Source organism: Phalacrocorax aristotelis, chromosome 5 (genome assembly GCF_949628215.1).
Source record: "Phalacrocorax aristotelis chromosome 5, bGulAri2.1, whole genome shotgun sequence".
Lineage (NCBI taxonomy): Eukaryota > Metazoa > Chordata > Aves > Suliformes > Phalacrocoracidae > Phalacrocorax > Phalacrocorax aristotelis.
The window spans coordinates 13,446,867-13,471,639 of record NC_134280.1 but is presented as its reverse complement, the minus strand read 5'-3'; the positions used below and the strand labels follow the sequence as shown (position 1 = coordinate 13,471,639).

The 24,773-nt window shown below is 46.6% G+C and overlaps 1 protein-coding gene across 4 annotated transcripts in view; it reads right to left on the bottom strand.

Moving 5' to 3' along the window:
- Window positions 1-16,529: 16,529 nt before the first annotated feature.
- HSPBAP1 (HSPB1 associated protein 1) overlaps window positions 16,530-24,773 on the bottom strand; it is a 38,888-nt gene continuing 30,644 nt past the window's right edge. For all 4 annotated transcript variants that reach the window (XM_075093037.1, XM_075093038.1, XM_075093039.1 and 1 more), the window contains 3 exons: window positions 19,787-19,870; window positions 17,342-17,452; window positions 16,530-17,132 (listed from right to left, as the gene is read on the bottom strand). In XM_075093037.1, the coding sequence (XP_074949138.1) occupies window positions 16,575-17,132; window positions 17,342-17,452; window positions 19,787-19,870 (753 nt within the window). In that variant the 3' untranslated portion in view covers window positions 16,530-16,574. The remainder of the gene's footprint in view (window positions 17,133-17,341; window positions 17,453-19,786; window positions 19,871-24,773) is intronic.

Here is a 24,773-nt window from a genome sequence, read left to right as displayed (position 1 = left end):
TTTGCATCCCCCTTCCCCGTTGAGCTGTTCAAGTCAGATATCGCCAAGCAATATTACTTGCCCCAGAAGGCACAGCAGTGGTTTGGGATGCGGTCCTGGGGGGTCCTCCCCTGTTCCCCATACGCTCTGTGACAGGGCCAAGGCTATTTTGGGGATGCCCTACTTTTCCCCCATAAGGAGGGGGACCAAACCATTTTGACCACTCAGATGAAGGCCCAAATAGTGGTAAAACCCCACCAAAGCCAAGCCGGAGGCTATGGGCTGTCCTGGCCAGTGCAACAGTCCCCAAAGTCCCTTGTGTGTGCCTGGAGGCAAAAGGAAACCTGCAGCTTTTCTCAGTGCAACCTGAGAAAAGAACTTTCATTTCCATTATCTATTTTGAACTGTGTTTAACTCAGGCTGATCATCCCCTGCAATTCCCATCTCCTCGCGCTTCCTCCCAGCATCAGCTATGCCTGCAGGCAGCTGGCCAAAGCTGGGAGAAACTCCACAGAGATGCTGCACACGTAGGCATTTAAGCCCCTTATTTACCTTGCAGGGACACCCTAGCCAAAATCAGGGAGGGGGCTGCAATTGCTTTGACACTTTATGAGGCATGTACATGCTCCCACCTAGCTTTTGAGCTGCTAGTTATGGATAACAATCTATAGGTCAGCTCTCGTAAACAAAACTCCCCACTTGTTCAATGCTGAGTAAAAACTGTATAATCATTTCTCTGCGAGAAGAGGGTGCGGAGGGTTGTGCTAAGATTGGTAACATACTCCTTGGATGCACACTAAGGAATAACTATTCTCCCTCCTGAATATCATGTTTTAACAACAGGCTGCTTTTTATTTTCTTTTAATGTTGTATGATTTTAAACCACTGCATTCAAGCAGATGTGCATTTGGCATCTGGATAGACGATGCGACGTAAAGTAACGACCATCTAATTCCTATCCATCTGGATTCCCCATATAAATAATTAGAGTGAAGCACCTTCAGAAAGGAGGCTAAGGGGGCCGAGCCCATCAGCAACAATGTGCAATAAATGGCAAAAGAAGACATCAGAGTTTGCACGACATGTCCATCTTAATCCCTTTCTGCTGTTCAGGACTGCTAAAAATAACCCCCCTTCGAGTTTTGGCTGTTTACACAGCTGTAGTATAAATATTTAGATTTGCAAGAGAAATGCTTGCTCAGCCAAAAGCCTTCCCAGATCTCTGGAGTCAGCAGCGGGGCGTTTACAGAGGCCCAACATTTCCTTGGAAAATGAAAATCAATAATAATTAAAGCAGGGAGTGATGTTTCCACAGCAAAGCTCGGCACTTATGTAAAATTAACTCGGCTCGTGTGCTTCAGGGGGTGCATGAGAAACTCCCCGTGAGGGCTGGTGAACGCCATTGCAAGCTGCAGAACAAGTGCCACAAGCTGGGACCTTGTCTACACAGACATGGAGCGGGTGATGGGGAGGACGCAGCCATCGCGCCGAGGGCTGGGGGTCCCGCAGGACCTGCAGTCACCTCAGCAGAGTGTGCCTGGCTGCTGGGACAGCGAGGGGTTGGTCCAGCGAGTTTTCTGGCCTTTGGGTGCTCTGTGGGGGATGTGCCTGGCATTGCCCTGGCCAGAAACCACTGGCCATTGTGTTTTTCTCCCTGCATTTTGTGACCATAAAGTTGGCTGTGGACCCCAGATCATCTTTTGACTACTTATTGCCAGCAAAAGGAAGGTTTTTACTCCTCTGGAGTATTACACAGACAGGTACGGCATCCCCCACCCCAGGGAGAGGACGGAGAACACGGCTGGCTCCTTCCTGCCGAACGACTACAGCCTCCTTTCTAGATAAAAGTCTTTAAGTGGATTTTCCATCTGGTAAACCATCACTTTAGGAAAACCATAAGGTATAGCAGTTATTAAAAAGAGGATCTTTACTAATGCACCTACTGTGTCTTCATTATGTCAGGGCACCTCTAAGAAGAGATTTGCAGAAGAATCCATCCATTCATTTCCACGCATAATTCCTCAATAGCCCATTTGCTTCAAAGATTTTTATCGACTTTTACTACTACATGAATCCTCAGATATTTATTTTTTAGGCCCCAGGGGACCCATTGAAAAAGAAATTAATTTTCTGAAGTTTTATGACAAAGGTGTTGCTCTGGATAAAAGCTTCCCATTATTTCCAAACTTCTGTTCTCCACAAAGACAACTTTGGCAGGTTGGCTCCCTTGGCTGCCATGGGGTGAGAGGCATGGATAAAATTTTAGCTGCCAGAAATAAATAAGAATATATTTCTGTTGGAGAGGGCTCCTTCCTTACCACCACTGCTTTCAGTAGTGCGGACATCTCTCTGCAGGTATCCAAATGCACACAAATGCCTGGGAGTGGGAACTCTGCGTGTTCCCGTGTTGTTCCCATCAGCATCACCTGCCTGACCCATCTCCTTGCAGGCCAGCCCCACTGCGAACAGCCATAACTGTCCTTACAAATCCCCTTTGTGCCCCCCAATCCCTGCTGCACAGTGATGCTGGGGAAACAGCAGTGGGGCACCTGGCTGGTGGAAACCCTTTAAAATCACTCCTGGTGGGGCTTCAGTGGAGGCCAGCTCTCCGCCAGTGAAAGGTTTTGCTGTGCATGAATATCCCATATCCCAAGCAATGCTTTCCATGCCGATTTGGGCTCTGCCAGAGGAGCTCATCAGGTTTTCTGCTGCATGGCGTGCTTTGACATGGTGGCTTTATTTCCTGGGGCTGCCGCAGCCAGGGCAGGCATGGAAAGCAGCCGGCGGGCTGGACTGGTTCCCCCGCCTCTCAGCGCAGCCCCTTCCCGGCCCCCAGCACCAGCAGCTGGAGAGGCATGAGCAGGAGAAAGCGCTCCAGGAGCTCCCAGCAAGCCCAGAGGGTACCTGGGATATTAATCCCTAGCAGGCAGGATCCCACCCCGCCAGAGAGGCCATGAAGAAGGCAAAACTTAATGAGAAACAGGCAGAACTAGGAGTAATAAAAGTCTTTCTCCCCATTTCCATCAGCCTTGTGCAATATTTAAGCCATGCAAAGGTAAGGCAAACTCACAGCACTGAGGGAATATGCTATACATCAACTGTGCTGTTTTGGGGGAAGGAGCCAAGCCTCTCCTCAGTTTGCTTTTCTGAGGATTGGGAGTTTCCAAAAGCAAACCAGATGCCTTGAAAAATAGGCTGATGTGAGCGTGGGGATGTCACACGTATGCACTAACAAAACAGGCATTCGAGGCAGCCCAGCAATCCAGGTGCCCCTGGTTTGTGTAGCTCCAAGATGATAGCGACCGATATAGGCTGGAGGAGTAGATGTGCCTTGTTGCTTAATAAAAATATAAGCTCTCTGGGTGCAATCCTGCTCATACTGAAGTCTGTTAAGATGAGATTTCACTGTCTCGGTCTTCAGTGAGACACTGACTGAAGCAGGGTGATGGAGATGAGGCCAACAGGTGGGGTGTGGGAGAGGAGGATTAGGGGAGAGGAAACATGGCCACATCCATCTGCGGCTGTCAGGCACAAGAGGGAAAGCCAGATGGTTACACTGCGACAAAGTTGACACAGCTAAAGAAAATATTTAACTGGACCCATTTGCCACGAGGTGTCATTGGAATTAAGAGCCAACACGTCCACGAAAGGATGAGGTGCTACATGGATAATGAGTGTATCCAGCACTGTGTTTAATCAGGGTCACAAACTGCCACACTTCAGGGAGAGAGCCAGCCACGTTGGAGGGAGAGGAGAAGGAAGGATGCTGTGGGCAGACAGGCACTTTCTGGTGGCAAAAAAACAAGGCTGGGTTTGCTGTTCATCTGCCCACGTGGTGCCACGGCAGCGCATCAAGGATCACTGCTAGTAACTGCCTCCATATGGCACTTCTACAGCAAACCAAGCTTCTTCCTCCATCTCTCACATCCCACTGCTGTGGCCGGGTCTGTCAGGACAATGTCCCCGTCCCCTTGCTTGCCCTGCCCCGTGCATGCTGGCAGGGCTCCATGAGCAGTGGTGGGACAACAGTGAGTCCCATGGGCAACTGGCAGCCTGCAGCAAGTGGCCCACCCCACCGTCACTGCGAGCTCCGGAGGGACATCTCCAGACCTTCACAGCCCAATAGTTCTGCCTTGGAAACTGCAACTGGCAGTAAAACAGGGCAATTAGCACTAATCATCCTGAATTATCACAAGTCCTCCTCCATCCCTGCTTTTCTGTCTCTCCTTCCCCCAGAACTTTGGTCTCTCATTAATCAGGACAGAAACTTTCTGTCACCACTGATTGCATTGTCCAACGTCAGCTGCCTGGAAGGATTAAAATAAAAGGTGGAAAGCATGTGCCTTTGTACAAATAAATAGGTGCCAGAGAAGGTAATCTAATTATGCAGTGATTGAATTAAGTGGAAGAAACTGCCTTATGCCCACAAAATATCTTCCCTGATGATCGAGTTGCAGCATGGTCTCTGTTTGGCCAAGCGATGGGGTTTGGGTGGGAAGGCTGGGGAGCAGCTCCTGCCTAGTGCCATCGGGATTGTTGTGGATAACTGGGCTTACCCTCTCTTTTCTTGGTAAATTTGGCTGCTGGCAGAGGGAGGCCGGCATTAAAATATTCTTGTTGCCTGCTACAAATTTTCCATGCAAGAAAAAATTATTTCAGAGCAGATGGGACTTATGGCTAGGCTGTGTCCTTCCACTGCTGTACCTCCTGTGGGATTAAATGGGACAAAGTAGAGCAGTTAAGGGACAAAAAGGGAAAGCTCACTGCAGATGTGTGTTACTCAAAAGTAAAAGCCATGAGGAGTTTATACGGGCTGGAAGAAAACATGGATTTGCAGCTGATAAAGGGTTTCAGGCAGGTCCTGGAGCCGAGCACCCTGACGAACACGCTGCAGCCCGGGTGTACCTCTAATTAGGATAAATCTCCCTGCTGCTGGACTTAATGCATTATATATTGAAACCATTTGTGTTCATTTGTAGCAAATAATTACTTTAAAATGTTACCATTTATTTGGGTTATTTGACTTCTCTATTAATTCTAGAAATAATTGTTTAAAAGATTGTGTCGAGGTCAGTGAAAATCATCAATATTATTCCGTTATTGGTTGATAAACGTGGCAGAGTAGCTCCGTGCGGCTGGGGCAGCGGGGAGTGGTGGCTGACCTGTTGGCATCACCACAGACCCACCCTAGCCCTCCATTCCCAGCAGCTTCCCACCACCCCTCGGTGACATGGGGCACACGGCGGATCTATGCTGGAAATCACTTTGTGCTTCAAACTCTGTGCCTCCCTCTTAATTGTTAGGAAATGCTCCGATTTCGATGCAAAGCTGTAGCCACATCCTTTCCTGCTTCCTCTTGCTGTAAATTTTCTGTCCTGTGATGCTTAAAAGAAAAAAGCAATCTTCTTAATCACACCATTTGATAATACAAACAGAGGTACAAGGTAAAAGGCAGTAAAGCAATAAGCTCCTCCGTTGTGTGCCCTTCAGTCTGGCTTGATAAACTGAGATTTCGCCATAAGACTTTTAATGCATTAACATTAAAAGGGGAGAAAGGCTATTTTCTTTCCTTGCGAGGTGAGACAAAAGAGCCGTGCTTTCGGATTTGGCAACATTAGTCTTCATTTCAAGAGGGGGAAATTAAACAAATTAATCTGAAAGTGGGGAGGAGGGAAAAGCCTTCAGTACAGAATTAAAAAAAATATTTCTGGGGATCTTCACATCTTCCTGATGTTTCAGCCAAGTCCATAAAGCGTTAGGGAAACACATGGACCCCATAAGCATCCCACTGGCCATCCCTGCCCAGGCACAGGGGTAGCAGCTCCCTCTTCCTGATGCTCCAACTCAGCAGGTTGCCAAAATTTTTTAAAAGTAACCCATCAATTAGCTGATTTTCGCAGAAGAGTTTGTTCTGGATAAATCCAAAGGGAGAACTTAAAAGCTCTCTGCGTTTAATTTGATCAAGGCTTTAATAACATCTGACTGGATTAGTATGCGGGTGCCACTGCACTCCCAGGAGTGGGGCTGGAAACAGCCTCCTGGCATGCCATGTTTGCCACACTTCAGTGATGTCCCCACCAACTTTGCCCAGTTTGCCAGTAAAAAGGATGCTGTGGGGTTTTGGTGGCACAGGGCTGCTCCTGCAGACACCCTCTGGGAGCTGGGGTCCCACTGGCACTGATCCCCTCCATCCATCTGTGGTGGAGCGGGGGAGCTGCCCCTAGCAGAGCTACTGCCATGAAGTGGGGGAGAAGGGGGTCTGTGGGGTGGCTGGGGGTTGGGAGGGCAGGGGATGGGGGCTCAGCCCCTCTCGCACCTCGTGCTGTCTTGTCACCTTTCTGCAGTGGGGCTTCTCCTGGGAAGGCACCACAGCCGCTGGCACCAGAGAGGGATTTTTGTCTCCTCTTAAATCACAGGAAGATGATTTAAGGGCCCGAAAGCTTCAAGCCAGGACTCTTAACCGAAAAGGCTCATTGATTTTCTGTAGCTGATGGAATAAAAGAATTACTGTGGTTAAAAAAAAAAAAAAAAGAAAGAAAACTTTGTTCAAAAAGCCACCTTGGCACATGCTCTGAATCGGTGGGGCTGGTGCTCCCGGGTGCTCTGCGGTAGGAGCAGGCAGAGCCCAACATCTGGAAGGACACAGGGTGACGTTCCCCCCATGCTGCTGGGAGGGTTTGGGCATTGCACCTGGCTGCAGCCCAGCGACGACGGAGGCATTATCTCTGCTCACCAGGAGGGACTGGATTTCCTTGCTGGTTTTTCTATGACGCTTCAGACATTTTAATCCCGCACCCCACACACCCCCCACCAGGGTTATTATCTCTATCTGTGGATGAGAGATGGAGGGGACCACGTGGGACCAGCACTGGGGCTCCCTCCCTCTGTGTTCCACCTTTTGGACGTGCAGCCTTGGCCCCACTCTGGGGTTTGGGGACCAAATTACATCCCTTGCAGTTGGGAAACAAATGCCAATGGGATAAAGATGGGGAAGCAGCAAGAGGGGGTCTCTTTTTCCCCTGGGGGGGTTCCCAGACGCTGGCAGCAGCATGCTGGGAGACCTTGCTCTCCCTGCTATCGAAGCTGCTCTGCTGGGTATGAATAATTGCGCACCCCCTCGGCCATGCCCTAATCGCCCGGCCACAGAGTCAATCGCCTGCCTTCTCACTCTTTTCCCAATGAATGTTTCACACCTCCCCGGGGTGGTGGCACAGCCTGGGCAGCCTGCACGGCCGAGGCTTGCTGGGATTTAGCAGAACGTCCACCATCTGCCGGGGAAGAGCAGCATATTGCACAGAAAATGCCTCGGATTGTGTCACCAAGTTGTCCCTGGTGCTCGCAGCCAGCCCAGTGAGGTGGCTGCATCTCTCAGAGAAGGAGTGAAAGGCAGAAGAGCTGCGACCGCAGGAAAAGGCAAACAGGGTCGCCTTCAGGAGCAGCGGTGATCCTGACTGTTCTCAGAGCAGGATTCAGGTGATCCCCAGCAGGAGCAGCTGCCCATGCTGGCGGCAGCCTCTCACCCTGACATCCCCTCCCTGGCACTTTGCTTTCCCACTAATGCCCAGGAAATCCCTGTAGAAAACACCTGCTCTGTGACCATGAGGAGCTGGCAGCATTTCCCCAGACCTCCACAAACGCACTTCTTAATTCTCTATTTCTTCCTTAATTACACGAAAGCAATGACCATTCTATCATTGCTTTACAACACCGCAGCTTAAACCCACTATTAAGGCAGGAGTGTTGCAGCTCAGACATTTTAATTAACATGAATGATCTCACCTTTGTCCATAGCATCTTTTTACATGTTATTATATCAGGTAATTGTTAAACTACTCACTGGTTTAGAGACATCTGTACTTTCATTAAAATGTCCTGCTTTTTCTGACCTGGCAGATTACCCACATTTTTAAGCCTAGTATTTTCAGGTGATTTGATTTAAAACAACCTGGAAGAAACAAGATGAATTATTTAAAGCACCGGTGGCCTCAAGCTAGGCATTGGGGTTTGGTCAACATTTCTCCAAACTTTAGGAGCTTCAAGGTGCTCCCAGAGCTGGCTGGGAAACCAACTCCCTATTGACCAAAGCCATCAAAAGACTTGAATAGTTTAAATTCATTTGAGAACTTTCTACACTTGTGGGGGAAAAAAACCCCCAGCATTCAGTAATTTCTGACATCCTCTGTCTTGTTTCCTTTCTCACTGGAAAAAAGGCTAGGAGAGAAATCAGGGGCTCTTCCCTCAGGAGAGGAAAGCCCTTCCAACTTTTTTTGAGATTTTTTTAGAAATGCTGCCCGTAGTTCTTTAATATGAACTTTCATTGCAAATGGCTGGGGGACTGAAGTAAAACCCAGCCCAAAAGCCTAACCCACAAATCATGGTTTCAAGGCACACATGGACATGGGTGAAACTACTGCTTCTGACCCATTTTGACCACTGATAAGCATCGGTTCTTCTCTCAAATCTGGGAAAAATTGAGACAGTTTTGTGCAAGCCATTAGGATCGGCTAAAGCATCTCGCCTGCACCCATCCCTCAGCCCTGCAATTGGGCAGCAATCCTGCTTTGCCACTAAAATGTGGCCCTGGGGAGCTATAAGAGGGCTCAGTGCTCCCCTCCCCAAGGGCAGCTCCAGCTTCTGCCTCCTGGGTTTGGAGAGTGATCAGGTGAGAGCAAGACAGACACAAGCATAGGATGAGACTTCTGCCTCGGCTCAACAGAGACCAAGGCACTGGGAGACTCCTGAGCTTTAGTCTGAACACCTGAACCTTCATCTTCTCCTCTCCCTGACCCCAGGCTGCTGCCTGAGAAGCAGGAGGGTGGCTGAATTAGAGAAGACCAGGAAGGAAATCCCACCACAGCTGCCCTTCCCCATCAGCACTGGAACCATTGCCTGTCTCCAGCCCAGAGCAAGCACAGGCTCCAGCAGGTAAAGTATTTGATGGTTGCTCACCCTCCCTTATCACTGGATGAGAAACACCTGAAGGCCCTAACAGCCCTGCCCAGCCTCACCTGGGACCCACCCACAGGCTCTGGAGCCTCATTTCAGCTCATCCCTAGGTTAGTAGCCCTGGCTCGAGCCCTGCCTTCAGAAGGGACTTTGGACCCATGCTGTCCTTCTGCTCATAGTTGCTGGACACTGATGGGACCCTGGACCTGGTTCATAACTTGCTGCATGTGGAGGTGTTGATGGACCCTGGTACAAGCCCTGGTAAGGCTGTAGCCCATCAGTGAGGGTCACCCTTGGCTCCTGGCTTGTCCTGGTGATCTTCAACTGTAAGTTGTTGTGCTTCAGATGGCGGTGAAGGCAAGGCTGTGTACTTACCGTGTCATTATGGAGGGCATGAATCTGGAAAAAGGAGCTGGAAGGTCCCCTGGGTTAAGGGACTGTCTTAGTTTTTGCCATGTGTTTGGCCAACCCTTTTTCAGGGTGGCCTTTTTCAGGGCTGGGGTGGGTCTGCTGCAGTGTTACCCATCCCACTGAGGAGATGCATTTGAGTCATATAAACTGTGGTGAGGGCTGTTATCTAAGAAAAGCCTTTGCCACTGTGGGGCTGTGAGCCTTGTCTGTAACTCTCAAACCCACCTCCAGAGGAGGAGGAGTGGGAATAGCTCCGACCTGCAGCCCTGTAGATGTGCCACCCAGGCACAGGGCTCAGTGAGGCTCTTCTGTGGGCACAGGCAGCTTGGTGCAGCAGCGACGAGTGCAGTGGTTAACTGGGTTAATTATATTCATGTTGCTAGGAACACTGTGAATTATGTTAATAGCAGCATCTGGGGAAATTACATCTTCATTAATTGGTCCTGATTGCTTTTTGGCAGATGCGAGATGTTTTTGACTTTAACGTGCAGGACAAAATTTATTGTCATCAGTACATGCAGTAAATGCACAAATACCATTACCTTGCCTTGTTAATTAACTCTCCAAAGAGGAAGAGATGGGAAAGACCTGCTTGGCTATCACTTCCTTTCTCTCTTTCCCTAGCCAGAGCACACTTGTTTTCTAACAGTCCATGTTCCAGTGCCTCTTCTAGTAGAGTTTTAAACATTATTTTGAAGTTAAAAATGGTAATAACGAGACTGACAGACACAGAAAAGTAGCCATGGGGCTGGGGATGCTTCTGATGGTATGTATTGTATGCTGGAGTTGGCCTTGTTGTTCTCTGGCCTTGATCTGCCCTCCTCGTGAATGTAACTTGGTGGCAATCGGGTCTGTTCACGTGCTTAGTCAAGTATGTTGGTGGTTCAGCCAGACACCTTTGACCCCATCGTGTCTCCAGCTGGAAGAAGTTGAGGAGGCTAACCTGGGCTGGGTTGTCCCCAGGGAACCACCACTGGGTGGAAGACAGGGCTGTTGGGGTATCAGCAGAAGAGAGTCGTGGCTAAAGCGGCAGTGATCTATGTGTGGTCTGTCATGTCAATCTTTGCAATTCTTCAGCTTTCAGCCAAGGTAGTAGCAAACAAGGAATTAAGCAGCATTTCAATGAACTATCGCTATATAGCAGGAATCTCTGGTTTTAGCTGTGGCAGAGATGCTAATCTCTTTGGATAAAAACCCAAAGCTCTGAGTGAATGCAGAGTGTGGGGCGGAGGTAATGCATTACCTCCCCAGGGAAAAACAGCCTAAAACTCAGGCAAGGCATTGAGCAACTTGTAACTTATGAGGCTGTTTGTCTGGAGATGGCAATAAGTTGTATTACGGCCCTGCTTGCTCTGTCTTCTGTTTACAAAACACCATTTTTCATTTTAATGGTGATTTTTCAGCCAGCTTTGTTAGGGCTGCTGCTAATTGGACTGGATTCAAGTGCCCTGTCAGGGCAGGACAAGGTCGGTGCTGGTTAAAAGGGAAGGGTGAGTTTACCTGTCTGGTGCTCTGAATGGGCATCGCCCAGGCTGTGGGGAGCAGGAGTGGGGGTATGGCAGGGGTGAGAGAGGAGTTTAGGACCAAGTTTAACCCTCTGGCTGCCATGGAAGCTCAGAGGTGCCCTCCCCACTGAGGTGATGGAGCGGAGAGTTGCTCCACATGAGTCAAATAGCCCCCAGGGAGATGAAGATCCTTTTTGTGGGTGACCTTTCTGACATGCAGAGCAGGCCCAGCTCTTTTTCTGGGAAATTGGGTTTAAAAGATCTTTGGTGCTTGAAGTTTCAGCCTCAGATCTTCATGAAGTGGTTTTCATGGGTCAACACAAGGAATCAGAACTCTTTGCTGGGATAATCTCACCAGAGCTTTGGAAGGAGCAAAGTTTGTGCCCTCAATGTGCCCTCAAAACCTAGAGCTAGATTCTAATGAGAAACTGTAACACCTGCTGAGCAGAGAGCTAGCCATGTCTTTTCTGTTACACTGCCCCTGTAAATAGGTAAGCAATAACACAAGGACCAGGACAGCTGTAATGCAGGTGAGACTTGGCTGCAAAGCAGTGCTTCTGGCTTGTGGGACATTTTACCCACTGCAGGGCTCCCCAGGTCCCTCAGCAAGCTCCTGGGTTTCTGCCTGTGGGTCCCTGACCCACAGTACCTGTCACCCCTGGTCCTCACTGCCCTACAGTCCTCCCCAGAGCCCTGAATGCTGTGGTCTTGCCAAGCTGACTGTCCCAAGGTGACCAGAGCTTCTACCCCCCAGTCACCCCGTTAAGGTGGACAAACCCCATCAATTAGATGGAGAAATAAACGTTTAGTGGAGCATTCACTTGGGATGTCTTCAAAACACAGGTCTGAAATGTGTGGCTCTTTAGGCAGAGGTGCCATCATCCCACTGCCCCTTCAGCTGATGTGGCAACATCTGTCCCCATCTCACTATGGGATCAGACCTCCTTGCCCAGAGGACAGAAAAGCAGAAGAGCTAGGCTCCATTTCTTCACCTGTTCAGATGAACTGGGTGGTAAAACCAGGCTACCCATTTGCAGTGGTCTTTACCCATCAACCACTGTCGTAGTAACACCAGAAATAACCAGGAACTCCCCCGAAGAGGAAGTCTGCCCATGCCATACACCCAAACAGTTCACATTTGTAGCCAAGAAGCACAGCAAGGAGCTTACTAATTGGCAAAAGTACTGATTTGTAGCACTGCCTTTATTTTAAAAGGCAATTAGCACTGTGGAAGGATTATCTCTGCCTCTTCAATATGCCATGTTTGTTAGTTAAAACTTCCATTTATGGTTACATAAACATATGTCACGGCTCTGCAATTGAGTTGCTCTGTGGCACCCAGCAAACTTAGGCAGATCAGAAGTCCTGAAAGATGTGAATGTGGCAGGAAAGAGTGTTGTGAAATAAAATGGTACCTGCTGAAATGTAGTGGGGAGGTTTTTCAGTGAAAGACTAAAACTCTGGAAGATGTAACCATTTTGGATTTTCCCTTCCTGTTCTCTTGAGACGTGGGATTTTTTGATTTGAGTATGGCTTTTTCTTTGCAGACAAGCAAAGTGCAAATCCCTGAGGTGAGGGCTGTGCTCAGGGACAGGGAGCAGCAATGCTGAACAGCCCAGGGGAGACAAACCAGACTGGTCTGTGAACCACTTTGTAAACTCAATTTTGGGGCAGGGAGGACCCAGGGTTTCCATCACGCAACGGGGATGGGCAGGACATGTGTGGGGAGATGAACGTGCTGGCCAACCTGCTGCTTGGTCTGGGCCCGGGCTGGAGCGGCTTTAACTTCAATGCTGAGCCATGCAGTGACAACCACTTGTCACACAGCTAAAGCAGAGGTGATGAGCGTGTCACCACTGTGACCGCCTGGCTGGTGGCTCCAGGCCACCATCTCAGCTGTTGCCATGCCCACTGGTGACAGTGAGCAGGAGATACTCTTTTGGGGTGAGGGGGAAGAAAGTTTTCTCTTGGTGGTTGTGGAGGGCTAAGTGCAGAGTTCCGGCTTTTCATCAAGCCAGCCTGTCACCAGAAAGGTCAGATATCATTTATTTTTAACGCTATGAATATGTAGAAACTTGTCAGAGCTTCTCCACCCAGCGGCCATGAATTTAGAAATGGTGTCAGAAATCGCAGCATTCAGTATCCTGTGAATTGGATCAGAGCTATAAATTTCTCTTATTGGTGTGTGAGCCGTTTGCCGTACGTGACATTCTGAATTTGTGGTCACCTCTCTCTCTACCCGTGTGCTGAATGTATGACTGAGATTTTATATTGTGCCTCTGAGACACAAAGCCCTTCTGGTGCTTTTGCCCAGCATCCCAAATAGGCTCGCTCGCTCTCCTCCCCGTCCCTTTGCTAATGGCTTCTGGCCGCAGCCTGGCCCTTAAATCACCAGGCTGCACCTGGACAGGCATAAACTGCAACTCTTCCCAGACAGAGGGCATTTGTTTAGAGCAGTGAGCAACGCGCCTCTGAACACACACGGCTCAGCCTTGTGAGAACGGCTGCTCCTACGCCGAGTCTGAGACGGGTTCTCTGATGCAGGCGCTGGAGCCTCTGCCCACGGGCACGAGTCCTGTGAAGACCTTCGAAATGTTCAACAGCCTTTTCAAGGACAGTTATTCTGAACACAAAGGGAGAAAATGTTCAGCATGGGTATCGTGGGGGGTATGTTAAAATGATCCGTGTGCTGGGAGGAAAGCTTAAGCTAAGGAAGTTCATGATGTGGGGAGTGGAAGGCGGCGTTGTCATCTACCTCCTCCACTTTACTGCCTGTGCTTTTCCTCCCCACCTGTATCTGTTCTAGATATAAAAGCTTTTTTATTGCAAGGCTATTTTTGCTCAGTGAATTAAAATGAAGCATTTGCAACCCCTCCTCCCCACTGCAACCACCCCAGCAGCAATGATCCCTGCCTGGTCCCAGCCCCTCTGGCCAGCGGGGGAAGGAGACAAGTGCAGCAGCAGGACAGAAGCGGGCTGTCGCTAAAGCACAGCTCTGCCGAGATGCCCCCATGTACTGAAACGGGGCTGCCACATTCTGCAGATCTCCCTCGGAGCCTGGTGAGTCACTAAAGGCAGCAGATGTGATTAAGATGTTTTCTAAGTAATTTTTAATCCTTTTGGCACAGCAGTGCCAACACACAAACGTGAACTGTACCAACGGGACTGTTTATTAAATTCTGGTCTTGTTGCAGTGGTGCAACCCCATTGAGACAGTTTGGCGTATTAACACAAGACAAGAAAAGCAGATTTTCTCAGATGCCACTGAGAACCGTGTCTCGCCTGCAGGTTGCTGCTGAAAATGGTACACAGGCATCATCAGGGTCTGAGCCCGATTACGAGGGCAGAGCAGGACATTTGAAACTGCACGCTGCTGGGTCGAAGACAGAGCTGACATGGCCCCTACTACTAACTCACAGTCACTTTCAAAGCCAAGTTCTCCAGCGAACTGCGTGTACCTCTTCGTTTCATCTTTCCCTCCCAGCCAGACAGAGGGTGAGCTAAATCCTGCCCCATCAGTAGCTGAAGTAACTGCACCCAAAAGAGCACATCTGGATAAGGTTTCTGTGCTCGTTGAATGTTAACCTTTGAGCCTTTTCAGTTGAATCCTTTTCCAAGTGTATTAGGTTTTTGTGGGTTTTTTGTGGGGGTGGTGGTAAATGACAAGGTTTCCTGGATTTTTTTAATGCCTATCTAGAGCAGGTACCATCATCCATCAGGGCCCTGCCAACCTGCAATCTGTATAAAAGCAGAGAGAAAGCACCTTTGCCATCATGATTTTTCAACTATAAATTCCTGGAAGGGGATATTTGTGAAAACATCACTAGCTTCGTATATTTAGCAGGGAATAGGCATCAGGAAATAGAGGGCTGGTGGTGCAGGGCTCTGAATGCAGAAACAGCTCAATGATAGAAACTGGTTTGTAGGTGCTAGTAGACTTGAGCAAAGCTAAGTTTTGAAAGCAAAGGCTTCACAGGAGCTGTCCCAGAAGACCGCCTCTGAAGCTATGGCTAGGGCAAATGCTGTTCGCTGTTGCCACCGCAGACAGAAAACTGAGGCGAGAGTGTCCCAGAAGATCCCAGCAGCTTTCTTTCCAGTTTTGGTTTGGTGTTTTTTTTTTTTCCCCCCCAAGCCTCCATGCACAGCTTCAGGGTTAACTCACCTTCCTCCCTGTATTTTCCAGTTCTATAACCTTTTAATCAAAGGACCACCCAGCCTTCAAAAACAAATCCACGGACTACTATACTTTGAAGAAAGGATGGTCTTGTACAGCAGCCACTTACAACCAAAAGAAAAAAAGTCATTAAATTTTGATTGTTATGGTAAAGAGTAGAAAAGAGGCTAGAAAGTCATAACTGCTTTGTTTTGTTCTATAGAGATAGGGAACTGTGCTCATCTGGCTTTAAATAAATCATAACAGTAACTTCCCGATGGCCTTTTGTCTCCCAGCTTCAGGTGTTTCTGAACCACCTCAAGGCAGCTTTCTTGCTAAGGGCTTTTGTCTCGCCCCCTTCCAGAGCTTTGTGGCAAAGCTTATGTTATTTTGTGAAAGGAATTAGATGCATTAGTGAGTACAGTACCTCTTGGCTGAGGTTAGGTTTATTAGAACTTACTGTTTCTAAAGTGGTCAACTGATCACTTACTGACCATTCCACTTTAAATGTGGTCAAGGGCTGCAGTCAGTCTACCTTCTCCCACTCTTAGTCCCCCTCTGCTATGTGACCACCTAAGCGACAGCAGACTGTTGTCAAGCCACGCTTGTTTCACTAGTGATGCTAGTCGGTATCTTCCCAGCCCTGGGAAGAGCAGTGTTGAAGGACAGCACAGAAGTGCTTTTTCAGCCTTCCAGCTGCTGACCAGCTTTGGCAGTGGAGGGGAGTGAGCAGGCGCAGGGTTCGGTGTCTCTGGTATGCTTCTTAAGGACTTAAGTTGCCCACCCTGAGGCCCAAAGCATGAATTCATTCTGCTGGGATGAGCCTTCCTCTTGGGAAGGTGCAAGCTGTAATGCCCTTGCCCGTGGGGATGCATGTGTATTACTTGATGCATTTGATCCATGTCTACATTCTAGCTTCAAGCCTGCTTTCCAGTTCTGACCCCAGCTGTGAGGCATTAAGTGCTGCAGTATCTCTTCAGTATGGCTAAACCACATTCATTCCCAGTGACTGCTGCTTGCAGCATTCACCATTGTAGCAAGGGATGCCTTAAGACCAGAGCTGGTTTGCCTGGTACCTGGGGTTTAAAGGAAAAAAAAAACCAAACCCAAACCACCAAAAAACCCAACAAACCAAATCCCCAAGAACCCCTGCAAGAATATGAAACACCCCCTTCTGGCAGTTTAGGTCTAGCGAACTTAATCCAGAAGGAATTACGGCCATGCTGTTACACCATGAAACGCAGAGCCTGCTTGTTTCTGCACAGCCGTCCCAGCCAATGCTCAGAGCTGTAGAACATTTTAAAGATCCCATCCACCCAACAAGGTGGGATTGTAACTGCGTATGCTCTGTTTTGTTCGTAACACCGAGGAGCTTTCTGACTAAACACACCTTTCTCTTCCCAGCCATCATTAACCAGTTATTCTTCTTTCAGCTCACTTCAGTCTGCCACTTAACCACTGTGTCTGTCTGTACCTTAAAATTATTTGAAATGAAACATTCAATTATTACCGAGCTTAAACACCCAGAACAAGGCTGCCATTTGGTTTCTTTATTTCAGAAATGATAAAGCGCTCCGGCACTAAACTCTTGTTCTCTCCAACAGCAGCCGAGCCACTAAACTGATGACTTGCGGATTAACCAAACAGTCTAGCAAATCGTTGGTAGAAAGAGCTGTTTGTGAGGCATTTGGACTGCCGTCTGAATCCATTTGATGTGCAGGCGTTGCAGAGTCATTACTCATTACCGACTGCTTCCTGGTGTGGTGTAATTTTCCAAAATGTCCTCCTTCATTTTCATGGAGGAGATCTCTACTGTCACTTTCAACTGCAACCGCACCCATCGAGCTTGTTTCTTGAGACTGTGGTAAAACTTGTATAAGATGAGGCCCAAAAGGTATTTTCTGCAACTTTTCTGCTTTAGATATTGGAAAGCCAAATTCATGGGTTAGTAATGTGCAGCCCTCTGGTTCAGAGCCAGCTTCCCTTTTCTTCCTCTTGCATGAGGTGCTTGTCCTTTGCTCTGCACCAGTGCAGCTGGGACATGCCTGCTCTGACTCACTTGCCTTTTGACACTTGAAATATGCAGACACAGCTTTATTCAGGTACTGAAGATTGATTTCATGGGATGTTGCCTCAACCTAAGAAAACACCCAGGATACACTCAATTAAAAGGAGATATGTTTCAATTCAGTGTTGCGTGATTATCTTCCATGAATTAATTTTGCTACATGAAGGGAAGGAATTTAAAATTCTTTTTCTCAGGCAGCAGAAAGACTCTGGGGGAGCTAAGCAAAATGTCAGTAATTCTCTGTTATCACCTCTATAATGCGAGCAAGAGAGGGCTTACCTCTGTGGGATTTAGCCAGAGATCTCCATCACTGGGATTTTCTGCTGATTTTATGGCACATACCAGCATTCGAGTTATTGCTTCTTCTACACGGGCTTCATGATCTGCATCCTGCCTCAAGGGAACACAAAGTGTTTGGAGATAGGTTAGCACTCAGGTCTCTGCAGAAACCTGGAAGTTGTTCTTGGGAAGGACTAAATGGATGGTCTTAGTCTGAAACCCATACTTATGTATGTGAAGTCAGTGAAAGGCTTCAGACTTCTGATGTTCCTACACGTGTGTACAGCCCCCACGTGAGTAACAGCACAGAAATTATTTAAGGTGTTGCACTCTATTCATCCTGGTCTGCTGAATAACAGGGTTGTACTGATTGTGTAAGAGTACGTTAGGAAGCAAGGAATACGTCGAGTAGCTCACATCCAGCCGAAAACAAACTCCTATTCTAGTGTCTTGCCAATATAGTTAATGGTTTCACTAGGACTACAGATGTTGATGTGATTCTCATCTGTCAGTATGAAAGCAGCTGGTAACAGCTGCAAGCAACAACTGCCTGATTTGGTAATGGAAATGTTCTCAGTATTGCTTTTAAGCATTCATGTCAGAATTTATTTTTACAGATGGATTGCCCAACACCTAACAGTGCTGCCATCATCAGCTGTAGGGATAATTTCTGTAAGGAACTTTCACCTGGGTTGCAATAGCTACACTTGTTTATGGCAGCTTTTGATATTTGGGGATGGGGGAGCGCCAGTGCCATTCATCAGCAAGACCCAGCAAACGCTCCACTGCTCATGGTGCCATATTCAACTCCCTGCTCTTGCTGCCACCAAGCAGGATCTTGGTGAGTTCTGTAAGACCTTTACGACCAGGAAAGCCATGGAGTTCAACTCCACTATTTTTTTTATTCTTGCAGCACATAAGAACAGCTAGAAATGTTATAGCTCACGCCTGGGAGTTACCAGCCTGGCACAACTGCTCTGGTCCTGACCTGCTCCTCCACAGGGGGACAATTTGTGAGGCACCCTTTAAGGTATGAGTGTGTGTTGACATCAGGGTCTTTCCAAGCATGGGGCACACAGCCAGTTCATCTGAATTACCTCCAAGGCTGCTCAAATTTAAGGCAGGCTTAAATGGTTGCTCTGTGACATTATTGGTGCTTTCTCTGGCACTGGCGCAGCCTGACTGTACTTAGGGCTGTATAAGAACTCGGTATGGGCTGTCGGCCTGCTGTCCTTTCTAAATACATAGTCTAAATACATCCCATGAGGGAAACACCCAAGTGAGTTCCTCTGCTCTTCAAGCACATGTTTTGATGTTGGTGTAAGAAATGTATCCTGTAGTCTTTAACAGCAGTTGAATGCACCTGTTTGTTGCCCTGCAGACTTCAGTCTAATAAAGTTTTTTTTTTAAAAAAAAAGAAAAAAGGCAGTAAGTATTTTAGTGAGGCAGCTTTCACAGGCCATTTCAAAGGGTCTTTTTTATATTAAGCAAGGATTAATGATAAAGTAATTTGAATCAGAAAACCTTCTGGAGCATTGAGATGGTATCCCTGCAACCCTCCCATACATACTGTTTAACACAAGCAAGAAAAATCAAAGCCTGGGGAGAAGAAAATTTAGTCCTTGAGAAAATCCAACTCCAGGCAAATGAAAAATATCACAGAGAAATGAAAATTCAAAATTCCTCTGCCATCCCCTTCCTATCACGTTAATCTGATTTAAATTCTAATTTAACTTTGCACGTAAGCATGTGCTTGAGGTAAAGCTGCTGTTTTGTCGTCTGCTATTCAGTACAAAGTTAGCTAGTCCATAAGAAATCGGTCATGAAAAGTTTAGCTTGTGTTTAATTGTTTGCCTGGTAAACTTGCATTTGATTTCTGCTGAATTTGGGCTTCAGATCTGGAACCTTGGAAGGTTCTTCAGGAAAAACTGAATCTAAAAGGGTTCTTCCCCCACCAGCCTCTGAGTACAGTGCACCCAATAGGGCTGAACATGGCAGGCAAGGGACAAATTGCTTCAGTCTTGATCCTTACAGAAGTTCCTGCTCAATGCTGCTAAGCAGAAAATGCAGCTTGAGTTCTGAGTGGCATCATTTCTCTGCTCAGGTCACATTCTTTTTACTGTTTTCTTGCTAGAGATGCTTCTTTTTTTCTCCCATCACTTTTTCTAGCAAAAACCCTGAATTGAATGTTGCGCTACTGGTAAAGCATAGCTGTGTTTTAGCAGCGGCTGACAAATGATGGTAGTAGAACATGCAAGACTGCAAAGTTTTCTGGGATCCTCAGGATAAAAGATACTATGTAAATGTAAGCACCATTGAAACTACTCAAAAGTGCCTCATAAGGTAATTAATCTGGGACAGGATTATTTGTGTCAGCTTTCCTACTCTTTAAAAGATATACAAACATTGAAGTGCTACATCACCATGACATAAAAAGGAAAATACCAGTTCAATCCAAGAATTTATGCTGACAGTGATGGGGTCAATGGATTCCACATAGTGCCACCAGTGCCTTGGAACGAGCAGGACCTGGAATCAGAGACATCGTATTAGGGTACTAGCAGAGGCTTGAAGAAAGATAAGGGGATGTGGGATGCAGAGGCAGAATGAGGCATGGAATAGCGGTGGGTGGTGATCTCTATTTCTTTCTTTTAAAGAGCCTTTTCTAAAGAATTAAATGCCCACTCTCTCCTCCCATTGTGTCAATACTATGTAAGAAGTAGACGTGATCTAGAACTACCTCTTATCCAAACTCCTACTCATGTGAAGCAGGACTGTAACCATATTTCTAGGGTTACTTTCTAAGTAAGCAAGGTCTGGCTGTATAAAGGGAGTGCAGCTGGTGTAGCAGTAGAGCAGGGCTTTAGAGAAAGTCTCAGCCAAGCAAGAAGTCTTTTGTAGGCTCTCCAACAGAGCAGGCTTCCCAGTTCCTTTAGAAGGACTGCCAGCTGGCTTCTCCAAAAAGCAGATATCCTAATGCTCATCAAGGTGATTAACAATATGTAGCTTTAATTCTGGTAAATACTCACCAGCATTACACTTGCCACTTTTAGCAGATAAGCTTTTAAAGGAAGGTGTCCCAGAAATCATGACAATCTAGTTTAAATCAGAGCTTTGCAACTCTATCAGGATGATAGCTGTGACATAAAATTGATTCTAACCCATGCCTTTTATGGTACAAAGACATTAATGTTGTTTTGATGATATAGTACCACTTTTACAGATTACTGAACATTAGATTAACATAGAGCTATCAAGAAAAACATAAAAGATGGCTTTTGACAGGGAATAAAGATGGTCAGAGGCGGACAAATATACACTTCAGAATGGAGAAAGTAAAGCAATGATCTGTATCTGAATTGCAGACAATTCTTTTTCTTGGTAGGCACAAATTACTTAAAAGAATGTTCTGCTACCTAGATAGCCCTGTGCTTCATTATATCAAAACATGGCTAATGAGAAAATGTCTCTGTAGGAAACAATGACTGAGGCCCTAGTCCTGCAAATACATACTTACAGGACAGTCAGAGCAGAGTCATTTCTGAGCCACAGGACACAATGTTCTCCAGAGGTTTCAATTTAAGTCAAACAAAAAAACCATTGTCTCTCTAAAGGTCAAAAACATTTGGAAATTGTACTTTAATCTAGTACAGCATACAAAACAGAGAAGGGAATCAGTCTGTAGAGGGCCATTATCTAAAAAATATCACCAATTAATTATTCCTGACATCTAAAAGTGTACAAAACCCTACACAGACTGAAGCCAGAACATGTTTTCTACACACAGCAAGTTTGAGTGGTGCTTTTATCACAGAAACCTACATTTTTAGATGAAAAGTGCAGTTGCATTAGCTGCAATGGGTTTATCTGTCAGCAAGTGTTTGCGCATGTTTCATTGACAGCAGAAACATACACAAACCGCTCATCTGCTCTACAGGGGATCTTATGCTGTGCTCTGTTAAAGAATCTGGGTGCCATCCAAATGACAGGGAATAATGATGAAGCCTGGAGAATTTTGGTGTACAGCAGAAGACGGCTTAGCTTCTAGAGTAAGGAGCTGTTTCCAACAATGAGGTCCTTAATGTGAGACTTGCCTAGGAAGAGTGAGCTTGCTATGCTGGAGAAGTGGATGAAGACGCTAAGGAATTGGGGTATGGTGCAGAGGGAGGATATAGCTAGGGAACAAAAGCATGAGGCAAGTTAAGGGAACTGTATAAATGTTACAGTACGAGGGGCTGCCTGGAAAAACCAAGATGGAAATTAGGAATGGAAGGTGCTGGCTCAACATGATTCATGTGCAAAGCGGAGACAGAATTGCTTTGGAAAGAGGAGGTACAGCTAGGAGGAAAATACAGTCCCCTAATTAGTCCAGTCTTTTCAAACCAAAGAGAAGGAACTTGGTCTTTGGAGAGACTAATCAGAATTTACCTGCCAGCAGGTTAAGGGTAATAACTGCGAACTTGTGTATTTCTGCAGCTGGCACTGTTTGCTGCTGTGATTTATAGCGGACCTACAGAGTTGTGACTCAGAGGCAAAACAGGTACCACAAAGACACTTGCTCTCCTTCTTTATTTTTGGGTAAGCTTATGCCTGTTAAAATAAGGATTTATGGCAGCAAGAACGTTGAAATTACCAAAAACCAAAAGACTAAAACTTTAAGGAAGATGAAGAAATGGAAAAAAGTAATTAAAACTAAAAAATAAGGCTGGCAAGGGAGCAGCGGAACTAACAGAAGACCAAAAAAAAAATCCAGCAAAGAGAAGAGGAGTAGGATTACTCTACCTTTACAAACTAGTATTCTAGGTTTGCAAACTAGAACCAAAAACCCCCACAACAAAACCAAAACGAAAAACCACCGCTACCACCACCCCCAACTGTTGATTCCACAATAAAATAAAGCAGACTTCCATATGTTTATGAATATGGGACACAGATTTAGCTACATTTGAAATGATGTTTCAATAGGAAATGTGAAAGTAAACCACAGTGAAATAATACGCACACAAAAAAACATGCAGCAAACATTTTACAGGGAAAATGTAAAGTGCAAAAGCAAGACAGAACTATTCTAAACTAAGAGATAATTTTGTGTTAGCCTGCTTTCTGCAGAACATATCCAGATTCGTGGGTTGGGGAGATACCGAACTAAACAGCAACCAATCAGGTAATTTTAATATTTGGGCTAGTGATAGGCAAATATAGCAGATGAAGTTAATGTAGGACAGAAATCCCAGAAAAGACAAAATGAAATTCTAGTCTGTAATGGGAGGAAAGAAACCAAGAGAACAGTTGGGAGAGCAAGTGGAGCAATGCTGAAGACTTGTACAGCACAGAGAAAAGAACAAGTTTAAATCCTCAATGGACATGATTAACTTAATACAGTGCAAAGGTAGGGCAAAGGTGGAATTGCTTCAAAAAGAGAGCATACCCTGAAGTGAAGTATTATACCAAGAAATTCGTGCTCATTAGGAAAAGGTATTTGGGTAAATACGCAAAAAAAGGAAGCATCAAAGAATGCCAGTGTTATGGGATGAAAAAGATGGGGGCTGTTGGGGGGGACCCAAGCAAATCCCAGAGCTGCTTGAAACCCTGGCAGTGGAAAATAAAATAAATGCATAGTCACTCTGTGGGATCACCATATGAGGACTCCACAGGGGTGCTACTACCCCAACCCATGGTCTGTCCCAGCCAGTGCCTGGCTGCCCTGGTGCTAGGAGGTGCTTCTTATGCTGCCTTGCTCTTGAGCTGGTGTCTTCCCACCCACTGAAAGAGTGCCCAGGGCCACTGACAGCAGAAACACAGGCACAGCCCTGGGGTGGACTCTGGACAGGAAGGGAATGGGGCTGTTACCATGCTGTGTCCATAGGGACCCAGGTGAGGGAAGGAGGGAAGCTCAGGGAAGAGGTGGAACAGTAGAGACAAGAACTGGCAGCTTTCACCTTCAGTTTGCTTGACTTTTTGTGCACTCATGGGATTTTCCATGTGTGTTGCAGGCCGAGTGGTGTTTTCATCACAAAATTCTCTATCTCTTTTGTAACGGAGGTGATACTTCTGGTGTCTAGAGGATGAGCTGGGCTGTCTGCCATGTTGAACAGAGCTTTTCCTATGGAGCCAACTGGGGCCAGCTCTGTAGGCTCCCACATGAAAAACGCCTCTTCCTTCTCCAAAACAGACTTATCAATCATCTACTATGCATAATGCTGTGGACAGCTCTCAGTACTCCTTTACTAAAATCACTTAAACTCTTTTCCAGCAAAAGCAGTTTTTCACTGCAAACCCGTTTAAAAAGTACTTTATATACTTTGAACTGAAACATTTTATTGCTTTTTAAAAAATTTGAATTAATGCATTTCCTGACTTACTACAACACCTTTTTTGTTTGGTTTTCTTTTTGCTTTTTTTTCTTGGTTATTGAGAGTTTGTCCTGCTGTTCCCCCCTTTAAGCCCAATCTGAAGTTCTCATCCCTTTTCTTTGAAGGTGGCACATAAGGAAATCCCTCCCTGACTTCATGAATATTTCTGCTTGCTCAGGGTTGGGTTAGAAGTCAGAGGTCTGCCTGCGCTGTTGTGAGCTCTGGCTGCCAAGCAGGATCCCACGGTGTGTCAGACACTGCAGCAGGAGAACAGAAAGAGAAAACCTTGCAGCTGTATGCAGGAACTTGGTGATAACTGTAGTTGTGGATGCAGACTGAGTCTGCGATGTGTTTCTTCAGACTTTCAGAAGACAGGCAAGAAAAGCAGGGGAGGAGAGCTTCTGAGCAGCAGATCATGGTGATAGACAGCGAGCAATAATGTTGATCATTTCTAAATAACTCTTCCCATACTTTGATGATGTTTTTTAAGGCTGGCAGGGAGCATCCTTCTCGGATTTGATGTGCTTCTGAGTTTAGCTCAGTTAGGCCTTTCCTCGCATCTCTGTTGTCTAGAGCTGCACTGCACCTCCTGGCTCTAGGCTGCACCTGGGACACAAGGCCAGGAAGCAGGAAAGCAGGCAGCAGGGCAGCTGGGTGCTGCCTGTAACAGCATGGGTCCTGGTGTGCACTACTGTCTGGCGTAGCATGAGAGGGAATGGCATTGCTCACACGAGCCCAGTGTACAAGGTGTTGGCTCTCCATTAGGAGGTCAGATGTGTGGAGACTCATATGTCTACCTTTGGACAAGCTGAGATGCACGGTCTCATCTTTCTACTGTTATCTAGTGATATGGATTAAGAGGAAGATGGATTAAGAACAATTATATTAGCAAGCAGGAAGGAAGCAAGAAGCTGCTGAGCAGTGGGACAGAGGAAAGAATGATCAATGATTTTGTATTTGTATAGAATCTCAGTTTTTTGAAGCCTTTTCAGGTGGGATTCATCTCTCCTATTTTCAGTCATCAAGAAAGTTAAGCATCTATGTGTTTAGACTTCTTTTATAGCCTGTGCTGAAGGACA